Raw genomic sequence first — 23,374 nt, forward strand, 5'->3', positions numbered from 1 at the left:
TCTTTTACTACAGGGGTCCTCAATGTTTTTTTCCAGGCCAAGGACCCCCTAGCTGAGAGAGAGATGAAGCAGGGACCCCCTCAATAATGTATACAATTGTGTTTAAGTTTAAACTTTCTTTTTTTTTACTTGTTCTGCTCTTTTTTTCCCTCTACACCTATAACTCTTTGCCACAAATAGCAGATCTACAAACTCACAACGTCTTGTGAGCTTGTAGATCTGCTATTTTTGGCTAAAGTTCTCCTCAGAAAAGGCATGCTAGGGTTCAAGTGGTCAATGTAAAAAAAATAATAAATCATATCACACAAATATTTGGCTGTCCCCCCCCCCCCCTGTAGTAACTCTGAGGACCCCCTAGGGGTCCCGGACCCCCTGTTGAAGACCCCTGAATTACTAGGAAAAACTCGTCTTGGTGGCTGCATAGTAGAATGCATGTTTCCCCATAAGGGTGTCACGATACTCGACACTGTATCGAAATTGAACCGAAAATGACCTTCGATACAGTGTATCGGAATCAAAAGCCGTATCGCGATTCAAGGGTTAATTAAAAAAATAATACTCCCGCGCATGCGCACATCCGATTGCGCGTCCGGGTGAAGCCATGCTCGACATAGACGTATAAAGGTAGACGCCTCCTCTGGCTCTGAAGCGTCTGTATGGCGGACGCGCTTCCGCTTCCGGGGGGGGCAGCTGGAAATTTCCGCGGTCGTCACAGAAGGGGGCGTTCAGTAGGCCAATCAGAGGCAGGTGGGGGCGGGACAACTAGATTCTGACAAGTCCTGGAAAAGACGCGCTGTGATTGGCCAGTAGTCAACACACTGTGATTGGCCAGTGTCCGTGGCCCCCGGAAATATGGCGGCCACCATACGAAACAGGTCGCTCCAACGAACTGCAGAGGCCAATGAGGTATCTAGGTTTCTATATCTATGATGCTCGAGCCGCTGTTGTGTTTTTCCGTGCATCGCTCATGCATGCTTACGACGAGGGAGGAAAAAAAAAGACGACAGGATAAACCCACACACACCACAGAGGAGTTTGGAGGAGAAAGAGACCGCTGTAGCGTTGTGTCTGTACTAGGCTACTACTTTACATTTCACCATGGCCACTGCTGAAGCCAGCGATGGTAATGATGATGATACACAAACGGAAGAATTAGAAAACCCTCCCGCTTCCTTAAGTCAAAAGTCTGGCAATATTTTGGCTTCCCAGTGAATTATGAGGGCACCCGACGCGTTGCTGACAAAACGGCTACCGTTTGTCGATTATGCTCCATATTGATAGTTTCTCCGTCTTCTCTTTTTCGCCTCTACACCTATACCTCTCGGCCCAAAATAGCCGATCTACAAGCTCATGTGAGCTTGTAGATCTGCTATTTTTGGCTAAAGTTCACCTCAGAAAAGGGATGGGGTTAAGGTAAAACAAAACAAAACCCTGTTGAAGACCCCTGGCTTAGCTTATTATTCACATTTCTTGTTTGTTAAAGCTCTTACCTGTTCAAACAATGTGAACATACTTTAAGATGTTTAAGAACATGTAGCCAAATAACAGTTGTCTTTGGATCCTTTTTTCTTACATGTTCAACTTTGTATTTAGATTTTATTTAGTTATAGAGCTTCACAAGAATGTTGTTGTTAACTCATCTTAAAGAAGAATCTGAAAATGACAGTTGTTGTAAGGGCATAAAACCCTTTTTGTTATTCTCATTCTCATTTGATATTATTCAAATAAAAGGGACTTATTGAGAAACATGTGTTTTTCTTTACAAATCAAGACGATAGCCTAAATTAATAATCATATAGCCCTCAAAGCTGAAAAAAGGGACGTTTAAAAAATATATATCTTATCGACAATCGAATCGAATCGTGACCTTAAAATCTAAAGTTGAATCGAATCGTGGATTAGGCGTATCGTGACACCCCTATTTCCCCATGTTTGAGACACATTTTGGGTCGTTGGCATCACTCACTCTAGAGAAGCAGTTTGTTCCTTTGAGTATCTTAACTCTTTAAAGTTGTACAATGCAGATTCACAAATAACGATTTTTAGCAACCTCTGCTGGTCACTACCGTCACTGCATACAATTTCCGTAGTCCTCGATTACCCAGAATTCCATTTGTTTTCACCGGAAGCCGGAAGCGTTTCAAAAAGCGTTCTTTTAATTGTTTTATACTATCTGCGGATCGTTTTTCTTAGCCAGTGGAGCATTAGTTACCATGAGCTGTGCTTTCTTTTTCTGTTCTTTTTCGATCTTCCAATCCTACATTCTCTTAAAATCAGCGTGAGGTTCCTTTTTGTTATTAGCGCGGTAGTTCCTGGCCAAACAGGAAACCGTTGCGGTAGTTCCTGGCCAAACAGGAAACCAGTGCATTTCCGCCTCCGTTTTCCGGCCAGATGACGTCATTTTCCCGGGAAAGTCCCCCCCGACATCGTTCAATAGAAAATATATAAATAAAAGGCTTCCGGGGGTGAAATTCATGGAGTGGGTGTTGTGAAACTTTTGCCACTCACAAAAGATATACAATTTAACTTTAGTTTTGTTGAAAACGTTACCTATTATTACTTTAACTCTCTGAGTGCCAAGAACGAGTTATCACACTTTTTAAAATGTTTTTATTAAAAAATTAAATAAATTAAAATTAAATTATTATTATTATTTTTTTGGGGGGGGGGGGGGAATGTTCAGAACCCAATATATCGTGATCCGAAGATTTGCTGCTGTGAGTGAGTTTTTAACCCATTAAGACCTGAGGCGATTCTTACAAATGTTTTCTAAATCCTAACAGTTTTTTTGGAAAAAAAAAAAAAAAAAAAAAAAATTTTTGAATAGCCAAAGAAATCTAAAGTGACACAGATGCGTTCCAGGTATTAATGGGTTAAAGACCAAGCATGCATTAAAATAAAAAGAGGATCTGCCAGACTCCACGTGTTCTGCACTCTAGGGACGGTAAAAGTAAAAGTACGTCATTTGATCTAATCATTGTATAGAACAGTTTTTTTCCGGGTGGTTTAATGGTTTATATTGTGTTGGTGTTTGGTGTTGCAGACTCGTTGCTCTACAACAAGATGGACGAGAGACAGAGGCTGGCCCGAGAGAGACGGGAGGAGAGAGACAAGCAGAGCGGTGCGTATTCCTTCAGACACACATATAATACAAGTAGTTTCGGGGTCCTTGAGGGAGAGTTCCAGGGGGTCCCCAGCTAATTGATAGATAGGTAGGAACCAAATGGACCCTTACGGGTCTGTAACTCTGAGAGTGTACACATGGAACCAAATGGACCCTTACGGGTCTGTAACTCTGAGAGTGCACAAATGGAACCAAATGAACCCTTACGGGTCCTTTTGGTTCCATTTGTGCACTCTCAAGGTCCTTACACACCGGGGCGATTTTTTTCGTGCGAATAATACCCTTTTTTTTAAAACCTTATAAAGTCAATGCAAGCGTACATGGCGCGAAAAAGCGGAAAAGCGAAGCGAAAAAGCGTCTTTTAATTATTCGGAACTAGTCCGAATTTTGCGTATATTCGCACATTCGCCGGTGTGTAACCGCCTTCAGAGTTAAATTAACAGTGATTTTACAATATAAATTGGGGTCCCAGAGATAGAAATGCCATTACATGGGGGGTCCATAGCTTCATGCATGTCAAACTGGGGGTCTTTGAAATTTTAAATGGTTGAAAATCACCGCTAGAGCCGTAAAAAAAAATCTTCTCTTATGGGGGGGTCCCTGGCATATCCTTTCAAATGGGGGGTCTGCGGGCTGATAAGTGTCAAGTCGAGGGGGTCCTCGACATGAACAAGTTTGACAACCGTTCAAAGTGTGAGACCTACTGATGTGGCGTTTTGTAGAATGGGCCTGAGGTCTCTGAGGGTTTCTTCTATCCCCGTCTGCTAAATGCCTACATCTCTAGGTGGTCACAAAGGGATTCTACTGTTGCGCCTCAGCCTTAAACGGCCAGTCCGGTGCGTCACAAGGGTAGAGACAATGGATGCAAAAGGGAAAGACGCTGGAGCAGCACGGACTATCTAAGCCTTTTTATTTATGCAGTGCAAGTAACAAATATGACTGACGTTTCGGTCTTTCGACCTTCCTCAGAGTCATGAATGACTCTGAGGAAATTAATGCCGTACTTCACCATTCTTTGTCACACAAAAGTAGCAAAAACAGCAGATCTACAAGCTCAAAACGCGTCGCAATGCGCTTTGAGCTTGTAGATCTGCTATTTTTGAATTGGAATCCTGAAAAGTATATTTTTTTATTTAATATCAAATGCATTTAGTTATACTCATGTTAACTTTATGAACTTAAATACAAATACATTGGACATAAAAAAGACAATAGAATGTTAATAATAGTCATTAAGCTACTAATATAGACTGAAGTCATTAAAGCGGGTCATGTTTGTATGTTTGGAATCATAACAGCTGAAATCAATAATATAATCACTATTCTGATATTAACCTGGGGGCCTCATTAAGTGAAGGTGGGGGCCTCATTAAGTGAAGGTGGGGGCCGCATGTGGCCCCCGGGCCGCCAGTTGCCCATGTATGCGTTAAATGGATAGTTCACCCCCAAAAAAATTATATATTTTTAATATATTACTCACCCCATGGAGACTTGAATTCATGGATATTCAGGGCCGCATTAACCGCGGAACTTAGTGGAACTTGTGTTCCACGGCCTGAGCCTGCAGGGCCCTGTGTGAATTATGTATTTAAAAAAATATATATTATTGTAAAAAATATATATATATATATTATTTTATTATAATATTATATATATTCTTATTATTATTATTTATACAAATGTATATATTCGGGCCCTGCTGTGTGAATTATATACATTTAGAAACATATGTCGCTTTATTTTAAATGTTGCGCGGCAGAACAGATGCAAACCTCTTGCATACCGTCGCTGGTACTGATGTGTCACTTCTACTTCCTGTAAGTAGACAAAAAAATAAAACTACTGTCGACTAATCTTTACAAGCGGCTCTTATTTTGAAATCCTCCGCTTTTAGGGTAAGTTTGTTTCTGTTAACCAGTATGACTCTGCTATCATGGTCTGTGACAGCAACACAAATAAACAAGAACCATGTGGATTAAACGCAAGATTTGGGCCAACGTTCATATTTACGATATGAAAACCAGCTCCTGTGACTTAAACATTGTACAAACTTTGGAAGTGCCGTGCATTAAACTCTTTGAACCTCGGCGCAGCATGGTGAGTTAACCTGACTCTCTAGGTCGTCCTCAGACGAGCCCTCCATCGTTGCTTCCAGTCATCCCGACTCTCCATACATCTGGCCAGCTCATTGGTGCTATGGGCTCCTGCATCCTTCTTGAGCGTGTCCACATATGTTAGTGTGGGGCGTCCTCTTGACCGGTGCCCATGTGTTGGTTCCCACAGCACCAGTTTGCTGGCTGGCAGCTCTCGGTGCCTTTGGCAGTGTCCTGCTAGTCTCATTCTCCTTACAGCAATCTTCTCGCTCACCCTTGGTATTCCCTCATACAGGATTATGTTGGTAACATGCGCACTCTTGCTGATGTTAAGCACTGCACGCAGCATCCTGGTGTAGCACCCGTCCAGGGACTTCTCAAGGGCTGGTTTCAGGGTCCAGCATTCACTGCCATAGAGAAGAACGGACTCTACTGTCGCGTAGAAGAAGCTGAGTTTGATTTGGCGGGGGAGATTGGAGTTCCATACACTGGTCATGCCATTCAGGGCCCTCCATGCAAGTGCCTTCCTCACTTTAAGATCTTGCTCAGTTGAGTTGACCCATGAGCCCAGGTATTTGAAGTCCTCGACTTCTTTCAGCACAGTGCCTCCTGCTGTAGTCAGAGGTTGATGTTCTGGTGGAACGTTGTAGGTGAGGACCTCAGTTTTCTTGGCGTTTAGCCTGAGGCCGACCTTGGCGCACTCTAGCTCTACCCTGTTCAGTAGTTCTTGTGCTTGTTCCACGTTGTCAGAGAGCAAACTGATGTCATCCGCATAGTCAAGGTCTGTGAGGACCACTGCGGGGTGTCGCCTCGACTTCCTTGGCGTTAGTGTGAAGCCAAGTTCCTGCCCCCCCACACACACACACACACACACACACACACACACACATGAAGCCCCCTACTCCATTACATGTAAGCTCTGAGCCAGACTGCCCTGTAACCATAGACAACCCCCCGCCCCCCAACAAAGCATTACATAACACAACCAGACCACGGGGGGGGGGGGGGTGTGTGTGTGTGTGTGTGTGTGTGTGTGTGTGTGTGTGTGTGTGTGTGTGTGTGTGTGTGTGTGTGGTGATGCTGAGCAGGAGAAGGGGCCACAGAATGTGACAGCGTGCACGTGCTGTGTGTGTGTTTGTTGCAGAATACACACACACACAGGGATTGTCTTTGTGTTGAGAGTAAAGCCTGGTCACATGACTTACAGCTGACCCATCACACACCGCTGTGTGTGTGTGTGTGTGTGTGTGTGTGTGTGTACTTTGCATTAGGGATGGACAATAGCACGTCTCGTCAAAAATCCATAGTAAAACACAGGAGTGGAGATACAGGCGATTTCCCAAACACGTTAACCAGGAAGTGAATGGAGCGGTACATCCTGGGATCACGTGATCTCCTGGTTCTGTGTGCATCTGGGGATGAAAAGGTCACTCATGTGTTGGCGAAGAGCGCCATCTAGTGGAAACACAAAAAAAAAACGCTCAAAGTCGTCCATGGTGGTCTGGGCCTTTGGAAAAAAAAATCTTTTATAATAACAGATTACGTTCGGTGCCAGAAATCTCACCGTTGAGCTGCGCGGCGCTGTTTAAGCTGTAGACTCCACGACGAGCAATCCATGCGTGCATTTTGCACGATGGTCCTGGCTAACGCCTGGAACGCTAACATCTTTACCGCGGGTCACAATGGAGCAGCGATCGCGCATACAAAATGAGTCGTTTTCCCCAACGTAAAAAAGTTTCTGAGTTATAGGGGTTTTAGAGAAGGAGATAGAACCGAAGTGGATGGGAGCCATGTTTTAGGCACAGTGATCTATAAGGCCCTTCCTTCTCAGAATCACTGTGGGTGATTCCAGAGCTGACTGAAAACACGGTTCAGACCGTGTTTGGCACCCGATGTGTTATATAAAATTAAAATAAATCACAGACAAAAATGATTCACCAGGACCCTGGATGGCTTGATTCTAGGCTTAAATGAATTGATATAAATATTTTTGGAAATGTCAATGGGAAAAATGCATTGACTATTTTGAAGTGGAACCAGAAATGGCCGCCACTGCTATGCCCTATAGGAGTGGACGGAAAGGATGTTTTTTTGGCATGACGTCCCATCCGTCCATTCCTTCTAGCAGCGTCGAGGGATCATTCCTAAGTTGCGTTAGAACGCCCTCTTGTGGATAAAAAAAAGAAATACATAGATATACATTTATGGCACTCAATGTGTTAAAAGTATTACTTTTGCTATATGATATTGAAGATAGTAGTAGTAGTAGTAAATCTTTATTTTGGTCCATTTAAAAAAGCAAAAATACATACATACATTAGAGTTCACTAATACAAGTGGCACCAACAAGGTGTAGGCTGAAGCCCAGGCTTATTTTGCCTACCCTTTTTGAAGAAAAAAAATTGGTTTCGAAGATAAAATAAAAAGTAGTAACACATTGGTTTGACTAAAGCTAAATTCATCAGATAAATTGAGAAAAAAATCTAGGCAAACATTGGTTTTAACAAAACTAAGACAAATCTAAGCAAAAGACAACTTTTACATACTCTAATTTGAAGAGTAACAAAAGTTCCAAAATTAACAAACGTTTCAAAACAAAAATTAATATAATTTTCAAACATTATTATAGTGAAAAAAGGCATAATTCAGAAGGACTTTCCAGGCACAAGACAGAAAAAAAAGTACAATTTGACAGTAGATAGTAAATATGTGCGTGTGCGTGTGCGTGTGCGTGTGTGTGTGTGTGTGTGTGTGCGCGTGTGCGTGCGTGCAGCCCTCAGGGAGGCCCAGTGGCAGGAGCGTGAGGATCGCGCACGGCAGCACTACGAGAAGACCCTGGAGGAGAGGAAGAGGAGGCTGGAGGAGCAGAGGATGAAGGAGGACAAGAGACGGGTCGCCGTGGAGGAGAAGAGACGACACAAACTGGAGGAGGACAAGGTGTGTGTGTGTGTGTGTGTGTGTGTGTGTGTGTGTGTGTGTGTGTGTGTGTGTGTGTGTGTGTGTGTGTGTGTGTGTGTGTGTGTGTGTGTGTGTGTGTGTGTGTGTGTGTGTGTGTGTGTGTGTGTGTGTGTGTGTGTGTGTGTGTGTGTGTGTGTGTGCGCGTGTGTGCGTGTGGTTGTGCGCAGTGGTAAAAAGTATTCAAATGTTAAAAGTATCAATACTGCAATGTAGAAGTACTCTGTTAGTGAAAGTAAAAGTCCGGAATTCTAAATATACTTGAGTAAAAGTACAAAAGTATTGGTATCAAAATGTACTTAAAGTACAAAAGTAAAAGTACTCATCAGGCAGAATATCCCATTTCAAGTTTTCAAATGTATACAAATCTTTTGAAAATAGCCGATCCACAAGCTCACAATGCGTCGCGAGCTTGTAGATCGGCTATTTTCAAATGGTCAAAATAATGTATAGGGCTGAAGTGTTTAATGCATGTTTTGAGATAATAATCCAAATCTACAAAGTAACTAGTAACTAAAGTTTTCCAAAAATTGTAGTGGCGTAAAAGTACAATATTTGGATCCGAGATGTAGTGGAGTAGAAGTAAAAGTATTGGAAATTGGAAATACTCAAGTAAAGTACAAATACCTCAACATTGTACTTAAGTACAGTACTTAAGTACAGTACTTAAAGGTAGGGTAAGTGATATTTTTGGGTTAAAACAAAAAGTATTTTGTTAAAAGGTTGAAGCACTATATTCTGATAGTAATCATTGCTATAGAGTGTTTGTTCAGTAACAGGAGTCTCCCCGTCTCTCCAGCTCTTTAATAAACAGAAAATACATTTTTCGGTAGGTGTCAAAATCTCAGCCAATCAGGAGAAAGTACCAATTTTTAAGCTTCATTTTTATAGTGTTCCAGTTCCAATTTTGCCTGCTCATTTCTTAGTGTCATCACTTCCAATTTCACTTGTTTAATCTATATCCTGATTGAGTTCTCTATACCGATTGGATAAAATTGGAAATGAAACTGAAACTGAAACGAAAATGCATTTTCTGTTTTTTTAAGAGCTGGAGAGACAAGGAGACTCCTTTTACTGAACAAACACTCAATAGCAATGAGTACTATCAGCATATAGAGCTATTTAACACTTATTTTAACCAAAGAAAATCACTTACCCTACCTTTAAGTAAATGTACTTAATAATAATAATAATAATAAACTTTATTTGTATAGCACCTTTCATGACATGAAATGCAGCTCAAAGTGCTTTACAGAGCAAGAATACAATTACAGTTAGAACCAATTTAACAATAAAGCAAACAAAAATAAAATAAAATAAAATAAAAGCAAAAGCAAAAGCAAAGGCATAAAACAACATTAAAATAGGGAATACAGTGAGGAATTAAAAATCAACCAAAGAATCAGCTAAAAGCAAGAGTGAAGTAATAGGTCTTGAGCTGTGCTTTAAAGCTATCGACAGAGGCTGCCTGTCTTAAGTGTAATGGGAGTTTATTCCACACTGTCGGTCCGTAAAAGCAGAATGCTGCTTCACCGTATTTTTTATATTTTTTTGTTACTTTCCACCACTGGTTGTGCGTGTGTGTTTGTTGTGCAAAGATGCACACATTGCAAATGAAATTGTATCTTTACAGTCACTGGTAGGCAGTTAAAGGGACTATACACCATGAATTTAAAAAATAATAATAATATTTAATATCATATTGTTTATGTCCCTCAAAACGTTTTTCAAAAGGTTATGGCTGAGTCATGGTGACCCCAACGTGATGTCACAGGTCCGTCCGCCGGCCGGTCCTCCCTTAACCCATTAAGACCTGGATCTGTGTCATTTTTAGATTTGAGCTAAAAAGCATTATTTTACACTTTGGGCTATTCAAAAATAGCAGATCTACAAGCTCATAGCGTGGCACCGAGTGCCGCGCTACGAGCTTGTAGATCTGCTATTTTTGAAAAATCGTGAAAATGTGTGCAAATCTTTGAACATATATATTTTTAAAGCGAATATTTTTAACTCAAATTTTTGCTTCTGGGGGGTCCCTGGAACAAAATATTTTGATGGGGGTCCGCGGCCAAATACATATCATTTTGGGGGTCCTTGACATGAAAAAGTTTGAGCACCACTGATATAGAAACATACGTTTTTCAGAAAACCGTTGGGATTTAGGAGACATGTAGAATCGGCTTCAGGTCTTAAAGGGTTAAGCCAATCAGAACCCATTTAGACCTGTTCCACCCATACGTTGTCCTTGCCTCTGTGTCATTTTAGTTGTTTGCTATACAGTGTATCGCTGTCGTCGGGCAGAAAACGTCTTATATTTATTAACTTTAAAACATCTATTTATTAACCTTTTTTTCGGCTATACATTTTGGAACATTTGAAAACTTGTGAAATGGGACATTCTGCATAATGAGTACTTTTACTTTTTAGTACATTTTGATGCCAATCCTTTTTGTACTTTTACTTTTCCTTGTCTCCTTTATGCCCATATATGGAGATCTCTGTATCTGCCAGTCCTTGTCCATTTTGTGCCCATATATGGAGCCGAGTGATTTGTTTGTGCCTGATGCCATGACAACACACCCTTAAGACAATTTTGCATAATTTATTTCTGAATAATTTACTGGAGGGAACACTTCATGTTTTTTTTTGTTTTTTTAAGTTGTAGTGGACATGTTCCCTCAGTTCCCATCAAGATCAGCGTCCTTGTTGACAGGAGAGATGATCAGAGGAGCAGAGTTTGTACCACCATCATTAAGAGAAGGACTGAAGTATGGATATAGTTTCTCAGTGAAGGTGCAGCCAGTGAAAGAGTAGAGATGAACTCTGACCTCCACATCATAAAAGGAGACCAGACCCTCCTCATAATCCACAAACACTCCCACTTTCTGGACCTCCTCTCTTACAGGGAGGAGGACAGGAGGGTCAGCAAGAGCCTCGTACTCATTTCTATTCCTCAACACTATAGTCCAGAAACCATTGTTGGGGCTCACTGTGATTGGTCCCTTCCTGTTGATGGACTCTCTGGCCACTCCTAGACCCCACCCAGTCTTCCCTTTAACCTGAACATCATAGTAAAACCTTCCTGAGGAGAAGCTTTGTTTTCCTAAGACAATGATATATTTAGAGAATCTCTTTGTGTTGTCTGGGACATTCTTCCATATGTCTCCATGACTCACTTGTTTTCCATCCTCAGACAGGATGAGGTAGGGATTTGCTGTATCAGGGTCCAGAGTCACATTCACTGCATATTGCTGGATCCTCCTCAGCTCAACATCAAACAGCTTCTTCTTCATCTCCTGACTGAGAGTCTTCTCCAGCTGAGCCACAGCTGTCCTCACTGTCCCCACATATGAAGACTGATCGACATTGACCTTTGTCCAGTCCTTGGTGGGTGGAGGGGTGTTGATGGAGGTGAAGTTCTGGAGGAGGTGGAGGTGGTCTTCAGTGTGTGAGAGCCGTTTCAGCTCAGAGCTTCTCTTCTCTAACTGAGTGATTTCCTTTTCCAGATCTTTGATGAAGCCTTCTGCCTGTTTCTCTGTTGTTTTCTGCTTCTCTTCAATCACATCAATGATCTCAGCCTGGCTCCTCTCAATACAGCTGATCAGAGCAGTGAAGACCTGCCCACTGCCTGCTATCACTGTGTCTGCATCTGTCCTGCTGATCTCTACTGAGTGTTTGACCTCCTGAATCTTCACTCGTCTCTCCTGGATCATCTGCTGAACCTCATCCTCTGTCTTTGCTTCATATTCTTCTTTCAACTTGTGATTCCTGAACTGATGAACCAGCTCAGAAATACAAGTATTCACAGATACCTCTGGTCTCTTATTGAAGATCTTTGTACACAGTGGACACCGACACACATCACTAGTGTCCCAGTAATGTGTGATACAGGTTCTGCAGTAGGTGTGTCCACATGGAGTGCAGATTGGATCAGTGAACACATCCAGACAGATAACACAACGTAAATGCCCTTCAGACAGGAGACTGCTGGAAGACGCCATTTCTACACCCTGAGATTAGAAAGTGCTCCTCACACTCTGTGTAATCAGCTTTTAAGTCAAGCTGACTGGAATCTGACATCATCAACTATGATGTCAGTCTTGCCCAAATATGGAGTTCCACATCACTCCAGACTGACCAACCTGAGCTTGCCTTTTTAGGAAACCAGAGGTTCAGGCCACTACGCTGCCCTCACATCTAGAGTTCAGACCACTACGCTGCCCTCACATCTAGAGTTCAGACCACTACTCTGCCCTCACATCTAGAGTTCAGACCACTACTCTGCCCTCACATCTAGAGTTCAGACCACTACTCTGCCCTCACATCTAGAGTTCAGACCACTACGCTGCCCTCACATCTAGAGTTCAGGCCACTACGCTGCCCTCACATCTAGAGTTCAGGCCACTGCGCTGCCCTCACATCTAGAGTTCAGGCCACTGCTCAGGCCACTGTTCAGACCACTACGCTGCCCTCACATCTAGAGTTCAGACCACTACGCTGCCCTCACATCTAGAGTTCAGACCACTACGCTGCCCTCACATCTAGAGTTCAGGTCACTACGCTGCCCTCACATCTAGAGTTCAGGTCACTACGCTGCCCTCACATCTAGAGTTCAGGTCACTACGCTGCCCTCACATCTAGAGTTCAGGTCACTACGCTGCCCTCACATCTAGAGTTCAGGTCACTACGCTGCCCTCACATCTAGAGTTCAGGTCACTACGCTGCCCTCACATCTAGAGTTCAGGCCACTACGCTGCCCTCACATCTAGAGTTCAGACCACTACTCTGCCCTCACATCTAGAGTTCAGACCACTACTCTGCCCTCACATCTAGAGTTCAGACCACTACTCTGCCCTCACATCTAGAGTTCAGGCCACTGCGCTGCCCTCACATCTAGAGTTCAGGCCACTGCGCTGCCCTCACATCTAGAGTTCAGGCCACTGCACTGCCCTCACATCTAGAGTTCAGGCCACTGCGCTGCCCTCACATCTAGAGTTCAGGCCACTGCGCTGCCCTCACATCTAGAGTTCAGGTCACTACGCTGCCCTCACATCTAGAGTTCAGGTCACTACGCTGCCCTCACATCTAGAGTTCAGGCCACTACGCTGCCCTCACATCTAGAGTACAGGCCACTGCGCTGCCCTCACATCTAGAGTACAGGCCACTGCGCTGCCCTCACATCTAGAGTTCAGGTCACTACGCTGCCCTCACATCTAGAGTTCAGGTCACTACGCTGCCCTCACATCTAGAGTTCAGGCCACTACGCTGCCCTCACATCTAGAGTTCAGGCCACTGCGCTGCCCTCACATCTAGAGTTCAGGTCACTACGCTGCCCTCACATCTAGAGTTCAGGTCACTACGCTGCCCTCACATCTAGAGTTCAGGCCACTACGCTGCCCTCACATCTAGAATTCAGGCCACTACGCTGCCCTCACATCTAGAGTTCAGGCCACTACGCTGCCCTCACATCTAGAGTTCAGGCCACTACGCTGCCCTCACATCTAGAGTTCAGGCCACTACGCTGCCCTCACATCTAGAGTTCAGGCCACTACGCTGCCCTCACATCTAGAGTTCAGGCCACTACGCTGCCCTCACATCTAGAGTTCAGGCCACTGCGCTGCCCTCACATCTAGAGTTCAGGCCACTACGCTGCCCTCACATCTAGAGTTCAGGCCACTACGCTGCCCTCACATCTAGAGTTCAGGCCACTACGCTGCCCTCACATCTAGAGTTCAGGCCACTGCGCTGCCCTCACATCTAGAGTTCAGGCCACTGAGCTGCCCTCACATCTAGAGTTCAGGCCACTGCGCTGCCCTCACATCTAGAGTTCAGGCCACTGCGCTGCCCTCACATCTAGAGTTCAGGCCACTACGCTGCCCTCACATCTAGAGTTCAGGCCACTACGCTGCCCTCACATCTAGAGTTCAGGCCACTACGCTGCCCTCACATCTAGAGTTCAGGCCACTACGCTGCCCTCACATCTAGAGTTCAGGCCACTACGCTGCCCTCACATCTAGAGTTCAGGCCACTACGCTGCCCTCACATCTAGAGTTCAGGCCACTACGCTGCCCTCACATCTAGAGTTCAGGCCACTACGCTGCCCTCACATCTAGAGTTCAGGCCACTACGCTGCCCTCACATCTAGAGTTCACCACCAACCTACGCACCACCAATCTTTATTTTTTCCTTTTTATAATTTTTATCCCACAATTTTGTAACCCATTTTTTCACGCTTTGCTAATTGCCTATGTAATCCTGGGCGTTACTCTCCCTCTGCTAGCCTAGGGAGAGCCCAGAACTGAGCTCACACTTCCTTCAATGCATGAGGAGTGAGCAGGCCGCTTCTTATCACCTGACAGGGAGGAGTTTCCCCGGTAGGGGAAAGCGCGTGGAAGGAACACGTTATTCCAACCAGTTCCTTTCCCCTCCATCAGGCGCCCTGCCTGACCAGGGGGAGGCAGTATAGAGACCAGGATTACTGCATGTTTTTGTGAGGGTACCTACCCTAGGGGACACGGGGAGAACATGCAAACTCCACAGATATTCCACATTTTAACTTGGAAAGATATTAACATTTTAACTTGCTCTTTCATCATAGAAACAAGTGGGCTTATAACCAAAACCATCCATGTTCTCTGGGAGTTAGTGTTCCGTGTAGAAATATTGTTAGTGGGAATGAAAACATAGTCGTACCACTGGAAGTGGAACGCTGAGGGCAGACCAAAAACCCCGGTTTCCTTGCGCACGGGTGCTCCATTTAGCCCCCCCCAGAGCCAAGTGAAAGAGTAAAAAACAGCAGAGGGCGCTGTTTTTCCTTTTTATTTGGCGATGGGTTCCCAGATTGCCATGGGGTGACTAATCCATAGAAAAAAAGTCATTTTGGGGGTGAACTATCTCTTTAAATGAACACTGGCACAACATATTTTCAGGTGGGGGGGGGGTCTGTGGGCCAAATACATTATTAACTCGGGGGTCCTTGACATAAATAAAGTGTAAGACCCACTGACTGCACTAATTGTCCCAGTCCAGTGATAAGGATCAGGATAAGGATCAGGATAAGGATCAGTCCAGTGATAAGGATCACACATATTTATGGTGGGTAAACATTGCACGTTGTCTTGTCGCCTCTCCTCCGTCTTCTCGGTTGGAGTTTGAACTTTGGACGCCAGCTTCTATCTGCCGTAGGGCTGTTATTTTGACCAGTGGTGTAAAGTAACTAAGTACATTTATTCAAGCACTGTACTTAAAGGTATCATGACATTCATTTTCACTTTTTTTATTTTCAATGTTTTATTTGGGGTTTTATGACCTCAATTACACCCAACAAACCTGAACTTAGAACATTCAGTGGATTTTCTGTGGTCTGGGGTTTTCTGAATAATTAGGCTGAAAAGTAATCTGAGCTTGGCCCTTCGACAGTGAGGTCACAGTCGATTAATCCCGCCCACTCTCCTCCTCGCCCCTCCCCTCCCCTATCCTTTCCTTTGGGGGGGGCGGAGCAGAGGCGATGATTGACAGGCAAAATCCCTCACCAGCGACACCCGCAGGCAAAGATTTCTTTTTTCATTGCAGTTGAAAAGGCTTTAGAAATGTGAGAGAAAAACACCTGCCATGGATCACTGGAATGGAATTTTCACTTAAAACTTTTTGTACACTTTTGAAGGACCAGGACAAAGACTTTGAATGTGGTGTAAAAGTGAATGTCATTAAACCTTTAAGTACAATTTTGAGGTACTCTTACTTTACCGGAGTATTTCCAACTGTCTGTACTTTTACTTCTACTCCACTGCATCTCAGAAGCAAATATTGTACTTTTACTCCACTACAATTATTTGAAAACTTTAGTTACTAGTTACTTTGCAGATATAGATTATTACATTATAAAACATACATTAACCACTTTAGCCCTATTTTATACCTCGGCTATTTGAAAATAGCAGATCTACAAGCTCACAAGAGTTTGTAGATCTGATATTTTCAAACAGGTTAGTCATTTTACTGTTGGTACTTTGAGTGCATTTTGATACCAATAATTTGTACTTTTGCTCAAGTAAAGTTTTAATTCTGGACTTTTATTCGTAACAGAGTACTTATACATTGCAGTATTGATACTTTTACTTTTACAGCGAACAAACGATTTCGTTCACGTTCACGGCAATGATTTGTTCGAATGATTTGTTCAAAAGATTTGTTCGAATGATTCGTTCAAATGATTCTTTCGAATGATTCGTTCGAATGATTTGTTCGAATGATTTGTTCGAATGATTTGTTCGAATGATTTGTTCGAATGATTCGTTCGAATGATTTGTTCAAATAATTACTTCGAATGATTAGTTCGAATGATTCGTTCGAATGATTTGTTCGAATGATTCGTTCGAATGATTTGTTCGAATGATTCGTTCGAATGATTAGTTCGAATGATTCGTTCGAATGATTTGTTCGAATGATTCGTTCGAATGATTTGTTCGAATGATTCGTTCGAATGATTAGTTCGAATGATTCGTTCGAATGATTCGTTCGAATGATTCGTTCGAATGATTAGTTTGAATGATTCATTAGGTAGCGCTTCCAGGTTCCGGCCAACAAACAGCGCGCATGGTCCGGTGACAGGTCTAAGCTTAGAGCCCGCGCCCTCCCGTCCTCCTGTGTGCTTGATGTGCACGGAGCGGGGGGGGGGGGGGGGCATGAACGTAACAGTTTCAATAAGTGAACTGGTTCGTTGACGTTCACGGCAAAGAACTAGTTCTTATGAACGAATCGATCATGAACGACCCATCACTATCGTCTACGCAGGGCGGTTAGATCCATAAGGAAACGATAAAAAGTCCCTTGTTCAAGTGTGTGTGTGTGTGTGTGCGTGTGCGTGTGTGTGTGTAGCTTCGTCACGAGGCGGTGATCAGACGAACGATGGAGAAGAGTCAGAGAGGACGAAACAAAGCCAACCGCTGGTCCTGGGGAGGAGTGTTACACCCCAACACACCTAACACACCTGCTGGTAACACACACACACACACACAAACACACAGACACACAGACACACATAGACACAGACACACAAACACACAAACACACAAACACACAGACACACATAGACACAGACACAGACACACACACACACACACACACACACACACACACACACACACACACACACACACACACACACAGCATTTATTCATGTGATTCAGTGTTTGTGCTGAAACCAGTGACAAAGACAATCTATGTGTCTGATCGACCGCTTAAACCTGTATTATATTATATAACCCTGTGTTATAAGCCCTTTTTTAAATGTTTATGTATTTACATTTATTTTTAACACCATCGTTCAACTGTGGTATGGAAAACATATTGAAAATAACAGATCTACAAGCTCTGTAGATCAGCTAATTTTCGTTCTGTATCTGTCTTTGTCTTTCTCTCAATCAAACTTGCACTCTCTCACACTCTCAATCCTTATGTCTCCCCCCCCCCCCCCCCTCTCCGGTCCAGGTTTTGTCGAGTCAGATTTCCTCTATCCGCTCGACCTAGCGGGTTTGGAGCACGTGGTGCACGGTGCTTTCAGTCCGTACCGCGGACACGGAATGTCCTCTCAATGTGAATATAACATACGCACCGTCAGTTAGCCAGCTAGCTTTAGAGCGCTGGCGTTAGCAGTTAGCCAGCTAGCTTATAGAGCGCTGGCGTTAGCAGTCAGCCAGCTAGCTTGTAGAGCACTGACGTTAGCCAGCTAGCTGTAGAGCGCTGGCATTAGCAGTTAGCCAGCTAGCTTGTAGAGCACTGGCGTTAGCCAGCTAGCTGTAGAGCGCTGGCGTTAGCAGTTAGCCAGCTAGCTGTAGAGCGCTGGCGTTAGTGCTGGCGTTAGCCGTGTGACTGTATGCTAACTCTGAAGGTCCATACTCACCGGGAGCGTTCATTTTATGTGATTAAAGGTAGTAGCGTAAGTGATACTTTTTGGTCAAAACAAAAAAAGCTCTACATTCTGATAGTAATCATTGCTATAGAGTGTTTGTTCAGTAACATGAGTCTCCACGTCTCTCCAGCTCTTTAATAAAACAGAAAATACATTAGCAGGTCGGTTGCCAATGTCAGCCAATCAGGAGAGAGTTCCCATTCATCAGCTTCAAATCGATAGCGTTCCATTTAAAATTGTCTGCTCATTTATTTGTTTCATCTCTTCCAATTTCACTCGTTTGTCCTGTTATCTGTTCGAGTGCTCTCTCCTGATTGGATAAACTTGGTATCCTGACCCGAAAAAGCCTTTTCTTTGTGCCTCGAGTACATCCATACAGAAGGTGAATGTTGCGCGGCGATAAAGCAGCAAACTTATTTTTATCAAAACAAAGTTTGATGTGAAATATGTGTCTTATTCGCCACGCTCCCGGTGCGTAAGGACCTGTATTAGCACGTTAGCGTGAACGTATACAGTAGGCCTGCGTGAACGGTAGGATTAGTGACATATTGAGACTGTCGTGTAGCAAATGTTCTGTAGACTGAAGAACCGTACAGCCATCCATCCTCACCATTTAGATCCATCACTAGATGTCATGTGACTCATTTAGTACTAATGGCTATGTTTCTGTTTGAGGTTTCTCCGTTTAGCGACGGTTTGAACTAACCCAGCCGTGACCGTAGCTCATCAGACATTACTGTAGTTGAACTAACCCAGCCGTGACCGTAGCTCATCAGACATTACTGTAGTTGAACTAACCCAGCCGTGACCGTAGCTCATCAGACATTACTGTAGTTGAACTAACCCAGCCGTGACCGTAGCTCATCAGACATTACTGTAGTTGAACTAACCCAGCCGTGACCGTAGCTCATCAGACATTACTGTAGTTGAACTAACCCAGCCGTGACCGTAGCTCATCAGACATTACCGTAGTACACCAAGAATGATAACTACGTTTTTTCTAGAGGGTCTAACATTATAAAGCTCTTAACCCTTTAAGACCTGGAACGTGCATCTGTGTCACTTCTGGATTTGAGCTAAAAAGCATTATTTTACACTTTGGCTATTCAATAGCAGATCTAGCTACGAGCTTGTAGCTCTTCTATTCTTTTAAAGCGAACATTTTTAACTCAAATCTTTGCTTCTGGGGGGTCCCTGGAACAAGATATTTTGAGATGGGGGTCGGCGGCCAAATACATATCATTTTGGGGGTACTTGACATGAAAAAGTTTGAGAACCACTGATATAGAACATTAGAACATTTAGAAGACATTTTGTAGTATCGGCCTCAGGTCTTAATGGGTTAAGATAAGGCCTCAGGTCTTAATGGGTTAAGATAAGGCCTCAGGTCTTAATGGGTTAAGATAAGGCCGCTATATGAAAGCACCATTTTACCATTTTTATTTGAGCGTTTCCCCAACGATATCGTTCAACCACTGTGGTTTGACGCTATAGTCGGTCGTTGATGAGGACTCTGACGTCCACTGGAGTTATAGAATTATTTTATGTATGGTTATGGTTATGTATGGTTATGGTTCTTGGTGTTAACGGCCCTGTTAGAATAACTTTTTTTTTTTTTTACTGTGGTTCAACATTTAAAGGACGACTTCACCCATTTTCATATCATTGGTCTTTACTAATGCTTTATATTATGGTAATTTTGTTGTGGTTTCTCCCAATAAATCATGATGCATATCCTATTTTTGGCAAACTATTAGTTAATTAATATAAAAAATTAGGCCAATCTCTCAGTCGAATAATGAAAAAAATAAAAGATAAATGAAAAAACTTTTCTTTTTTCATAATTCGAATATTAATAAACTTGAACAATAATACACTTTATTTATATAGCACCTTTCATGACATAAATGCAGCTCAAAGTGCTTTACAGAGCAAAAAACTGAAACATATAAAATACAAAATAAAACAGTGGCAACAAAACAATGGCATAAAAATAATGGCTAAAACAATACATAACAGGCAGTGAGCAAAACAGTAAAGACATGAATAACAACACAGAGATTTTAGAAGAGAAAAAATCAACTAAAAGCAAGAGTGAAGAAATAAGTCTTGAGCTGTGCTTTAAAACTGTCCACAGAGGGGGTCTGTCTTAGGTGTAATGGTGCTTTAAAACTGTCCACAGAGGTCTGTCTGTCTAAGGTGTAATGGGAGTTTAAAACTGTCCACAGAGGGTGTCTGTCTTAGGTGTAATGGGAGTTTAAAACTGTCCACAGAGGGTGTCTGTCTTAGGTGTAATGGTGCTTTAAAACTGTCCACAGAGGGTGTCTGTCTTAGGTGTAATGGTGCTTTAAAACTGTCCACAGAGGGTGTCTGTCTTAGGTGTAATGGTGCTTTAAAACTGTCCACAGAGGGTGTCTGTCTTAGGTGTAATGGTGCTTTAAAACTGTCCACAGAGGGTGTCTGTCTTAGGTGTAATGGTGCTTTAAAACTGTCCACAGAGGGTGTCTGTCTTAGGTGTAATGGTGCTTTAAAACTGTCCACAGAGGGTGCCTGTCTTAGGTGTAATGGTGCTTTAAAACTGTCCACAGAGGGTGTCTGTCTTAGGTGTAATGGTGCTTTAAAACTGTCCACAGAGGGTGTCTGTCTTAGGTGTAATGGTGCTTTAAAACTGTCCACAGAGGGTGCCTGTCTCAGGTGTAATGGGAGTTTATTCCAAGCCGTCGGTCCGTAGAAGCAGAATGCTGTGTTCTTTTATATGACATTATGTATGACTAAGAGATTGGCAGCCGTGTTGATTTTGTCGACTAAAACTATGACGAAAAATGTTGGTCGACTACCTTTTCACTGACCAAAACTAAATAAAAACTAGATAAAAACTAAGCTATGATGACTAAAGCTAAGACTAAATATACTGACAATTTCGTCAACAAATAAAAACTAGACTAAATGTTAGTGAGGATCTAGTGGAGAAGAGATCCAGTAGAACTAAAAGACAAGTCATTTTATGTTTGGTTGTGCTCGGGTGTTACGCTCTGAAAATAGCCGATCTACAAGCTCACAACGCGTCGCGTTGTGAGCTTATAGATCGGCTATTTTCAGCATGCAACCAAGTGTAAAATCAGCCGTTACGACGCCATCAAGACACCGCCAACATACATTATAGTCGACTAAATCAACTGTAGATTTAGTCGACTATAATAATTATGATATTTAGTCGACTAAAACTAGACTAAAAATAAAACATTTCAGATTGACTAAAATATGACTAAAACTAAATGGGATTTTATTCAAAAGACTATGACTAAAACGACATCAAAAAATTCTGTCAAAATCAACAGGCAGTCGACTCAGACTCCCCTCGACTGATTAGTCGACTATTCGAATGATCGAGGTCAGGCCTAGTGTCCACCATGGACCTGTCCAAACACACTAACCACCCTGTGATCATGTGTGTGTTAGATGCTGACCGACGGTCTGTGTCCACCATGTACCTGTCCAAACACGCTGACCACCCTGTGATCATGTGATCATGTGTGTGTGTTAGATGCTGACCGACGGTCTGTGTCCACCATGAACCTGTCCAAACACGCTGACCACCCTCTGATCATGTGATCATGTGTGTGTTAGATGCTGACCGACGGTCTGTGTCCACCATGAACCTGTCCAAACACGCTGACCACCCGGTCATCACCAAGCGCCTGTCGTCCTCCTTCGCCACCCTGCTGCACTCCCCTGACCGAGGTAAGAACCAACCCTACGTATCTGACCATCATTATGGACACCATTATATACCAGAGTATGGGGTCGGGGGCCTAGCCTCAGATCAAGACTATCGTAGATGTATTTTTTATCGATTTTGACATTTTTACATCTACAAGAGTCTTAGCGACTAAGACCGGGAAAGTTCTTTAGATTTCTTTGGCTATAAAAAAAATAGCAGATCCATAAGCTATGAGCTTGTATGTTTTTTATTTGAGAATGTAAGAACATTTTTCAACATGGAAACGATTATGCAAAAATAATTGTGATTATCTCAAATAATTGCGATTAGACGATGATGTAATACTTGTGTGTATATATTGTTGGATGTTGTGTGTACATATTGTTGGATGCTGTGTGTATATATTGTTGGATGCTGTGTGTATATATTGTTGGATGTTGTGTGTACATATTGTTGGATGCTGTGTGTATATATTGTTGGATGCTGTGTGTATATATTGTTGGATGTTGTGTGTACATATTGTTGGATGCTGTGTGTATATATTGTTGGATGTTGTGTGTATATATTGTTGGATGTTTTGTGTGTATATTGTTGGATGTTGTTCACGTCTTTCCTTCCGACAGCCTTGCGGTTGAGAACCGCCTCCTCCCCCGCCATTAGCAAAGCTCAGTCCAAGCCCCGTCTCCACCAGCAGGGAAGGACCGCCCACCACCACAAACCCCTCCCAGGAGGAGGAGTTGGTGTGAAACGCGGGCATTCGGGTTCAGTAGGTTGTACGTACCGCACCGAGTCACGCACGCAACTACGCCGTTACGGGAAAACATATGTGGGCTGGAAACTGTTCAGGAGGATTCTACGGCATTGGTTCTCAAAGTGGGTTCCGGGGACCCCCAGGGGTACTTGAGGGGGTTCCAGGGGGTCCCCAGCTAAATGATGGATAGAAACCATATGGACCCTTACAGGTCTGTAACTCTGAGAGTGTACAAATGGAACCAAATGGACCCTAACGGGTCCATTTGGTTCCATTTGTACACTCTCAGAGTTAAATTAACATTGATTTTACAATATAAATTGGGGTCCCAGGGATATAAATGTCATTATATGGGGGTCCGTAGCCTAATGCATGTCAAACTGGGGGTCCTTGAAATTAAAATGGTTGAGAATCACTGCTAGAGAGCCGTAAAAAAACTTCTCTCATGGGGGTCCCTGGCTTATCTTTTCAAATGGGGGTCTGTGGGATATTAAGTGTCAATTTGGGGGTCCTTGACATGAAATAGTTTGAGAACCACTGGTCTAGGGCAACACACTCTCAACTCCCCAATCGGCCTTATCGTGACTTATTTGGGGACAAATGTGACCAAACGTTTTGCCTGTAATCCCTTCCAGTCATCTGGCGCCGTCCAGAAGTGCCGTTCTCAAACCCAAAAGGTAAAACTGCACGGCTAAAACAGTGGTTCTCAAACCTTTTCATGTCGAGGACCCCCAAATTGTATATACTGTATATGTTTGAATTAGATTTTGTTTTGTGCCAGGGACGCCCAGGAGAGAAGATTTATGTTGGAACGGTCTCT

General features: G+C 43.2%; 2 protein-coding genes across 2 annotated transcripts in view; one reads left to right on the forward strand and one right to left on the reverse strand.

The window, feature by feature from the left end:
* Positions 1 to 23,374, forward strand: part of map7b (microtubule-associated protein 7b) — a gene marked incomplete at its 5' end in the record, with an annotated part of 94,121 nt that overhangs the window by 35,498 nt on the left and 35,249 nt on the right. Inside the window, 5 exons of the mRNA XM_080452928.1 lie at positions 3,044 to 3,121; positions 7,991 to 8,154; positions 17,050 to 17,167; positions 21,710 to 21,823; positions 22,427 to 22,576. Of these exons, the coding sequence (XP_080309054.1) occupies positions 3,044 to 3,121; positions 7,991 to 8,154; positions 17,050 to 17,167; positions 21,710 to 21,823; positions 22,427 to 22,576 (624 nt within the window). The remainder of the gene's footprint in view (positions 1 to 3,043; positions 3,122 to 7,990; positions 8,155 to 17,049; positions 17,168 to 21,709; positions 21,824 to 22,426; positions 22,577 to 23,374) is intronic.
* LOC308103893 (E3 ubiquitin-protein ligase TRIM21-like) lies at positions 10,851 to 12,173 on the reverse strand (the record flags this gene model as incomplete). The annotated part of the gene is made up of 1 exon (XM_080454102.1): positions 10,851 to 12,173. One exon carries the CDS (start codon positions 12,171 to 12,173, stop codon positions 10,851 to 10,853), a length of 1,323 nt encoding a protein of 440 aa, XP_080310228.1.

This window comes from Gymnoscopelus braueri, assembly GCF_963280865.1.
Source record: "Gymnoscopelus braueri genome assembly, chromosome: 16".
NCBI lineage: Eukaryota > Metazoa > Chordata > Actinopteri > Myctophiformes > Myctophidae > Gymnoscopelus > Gymnoscopelus braueri.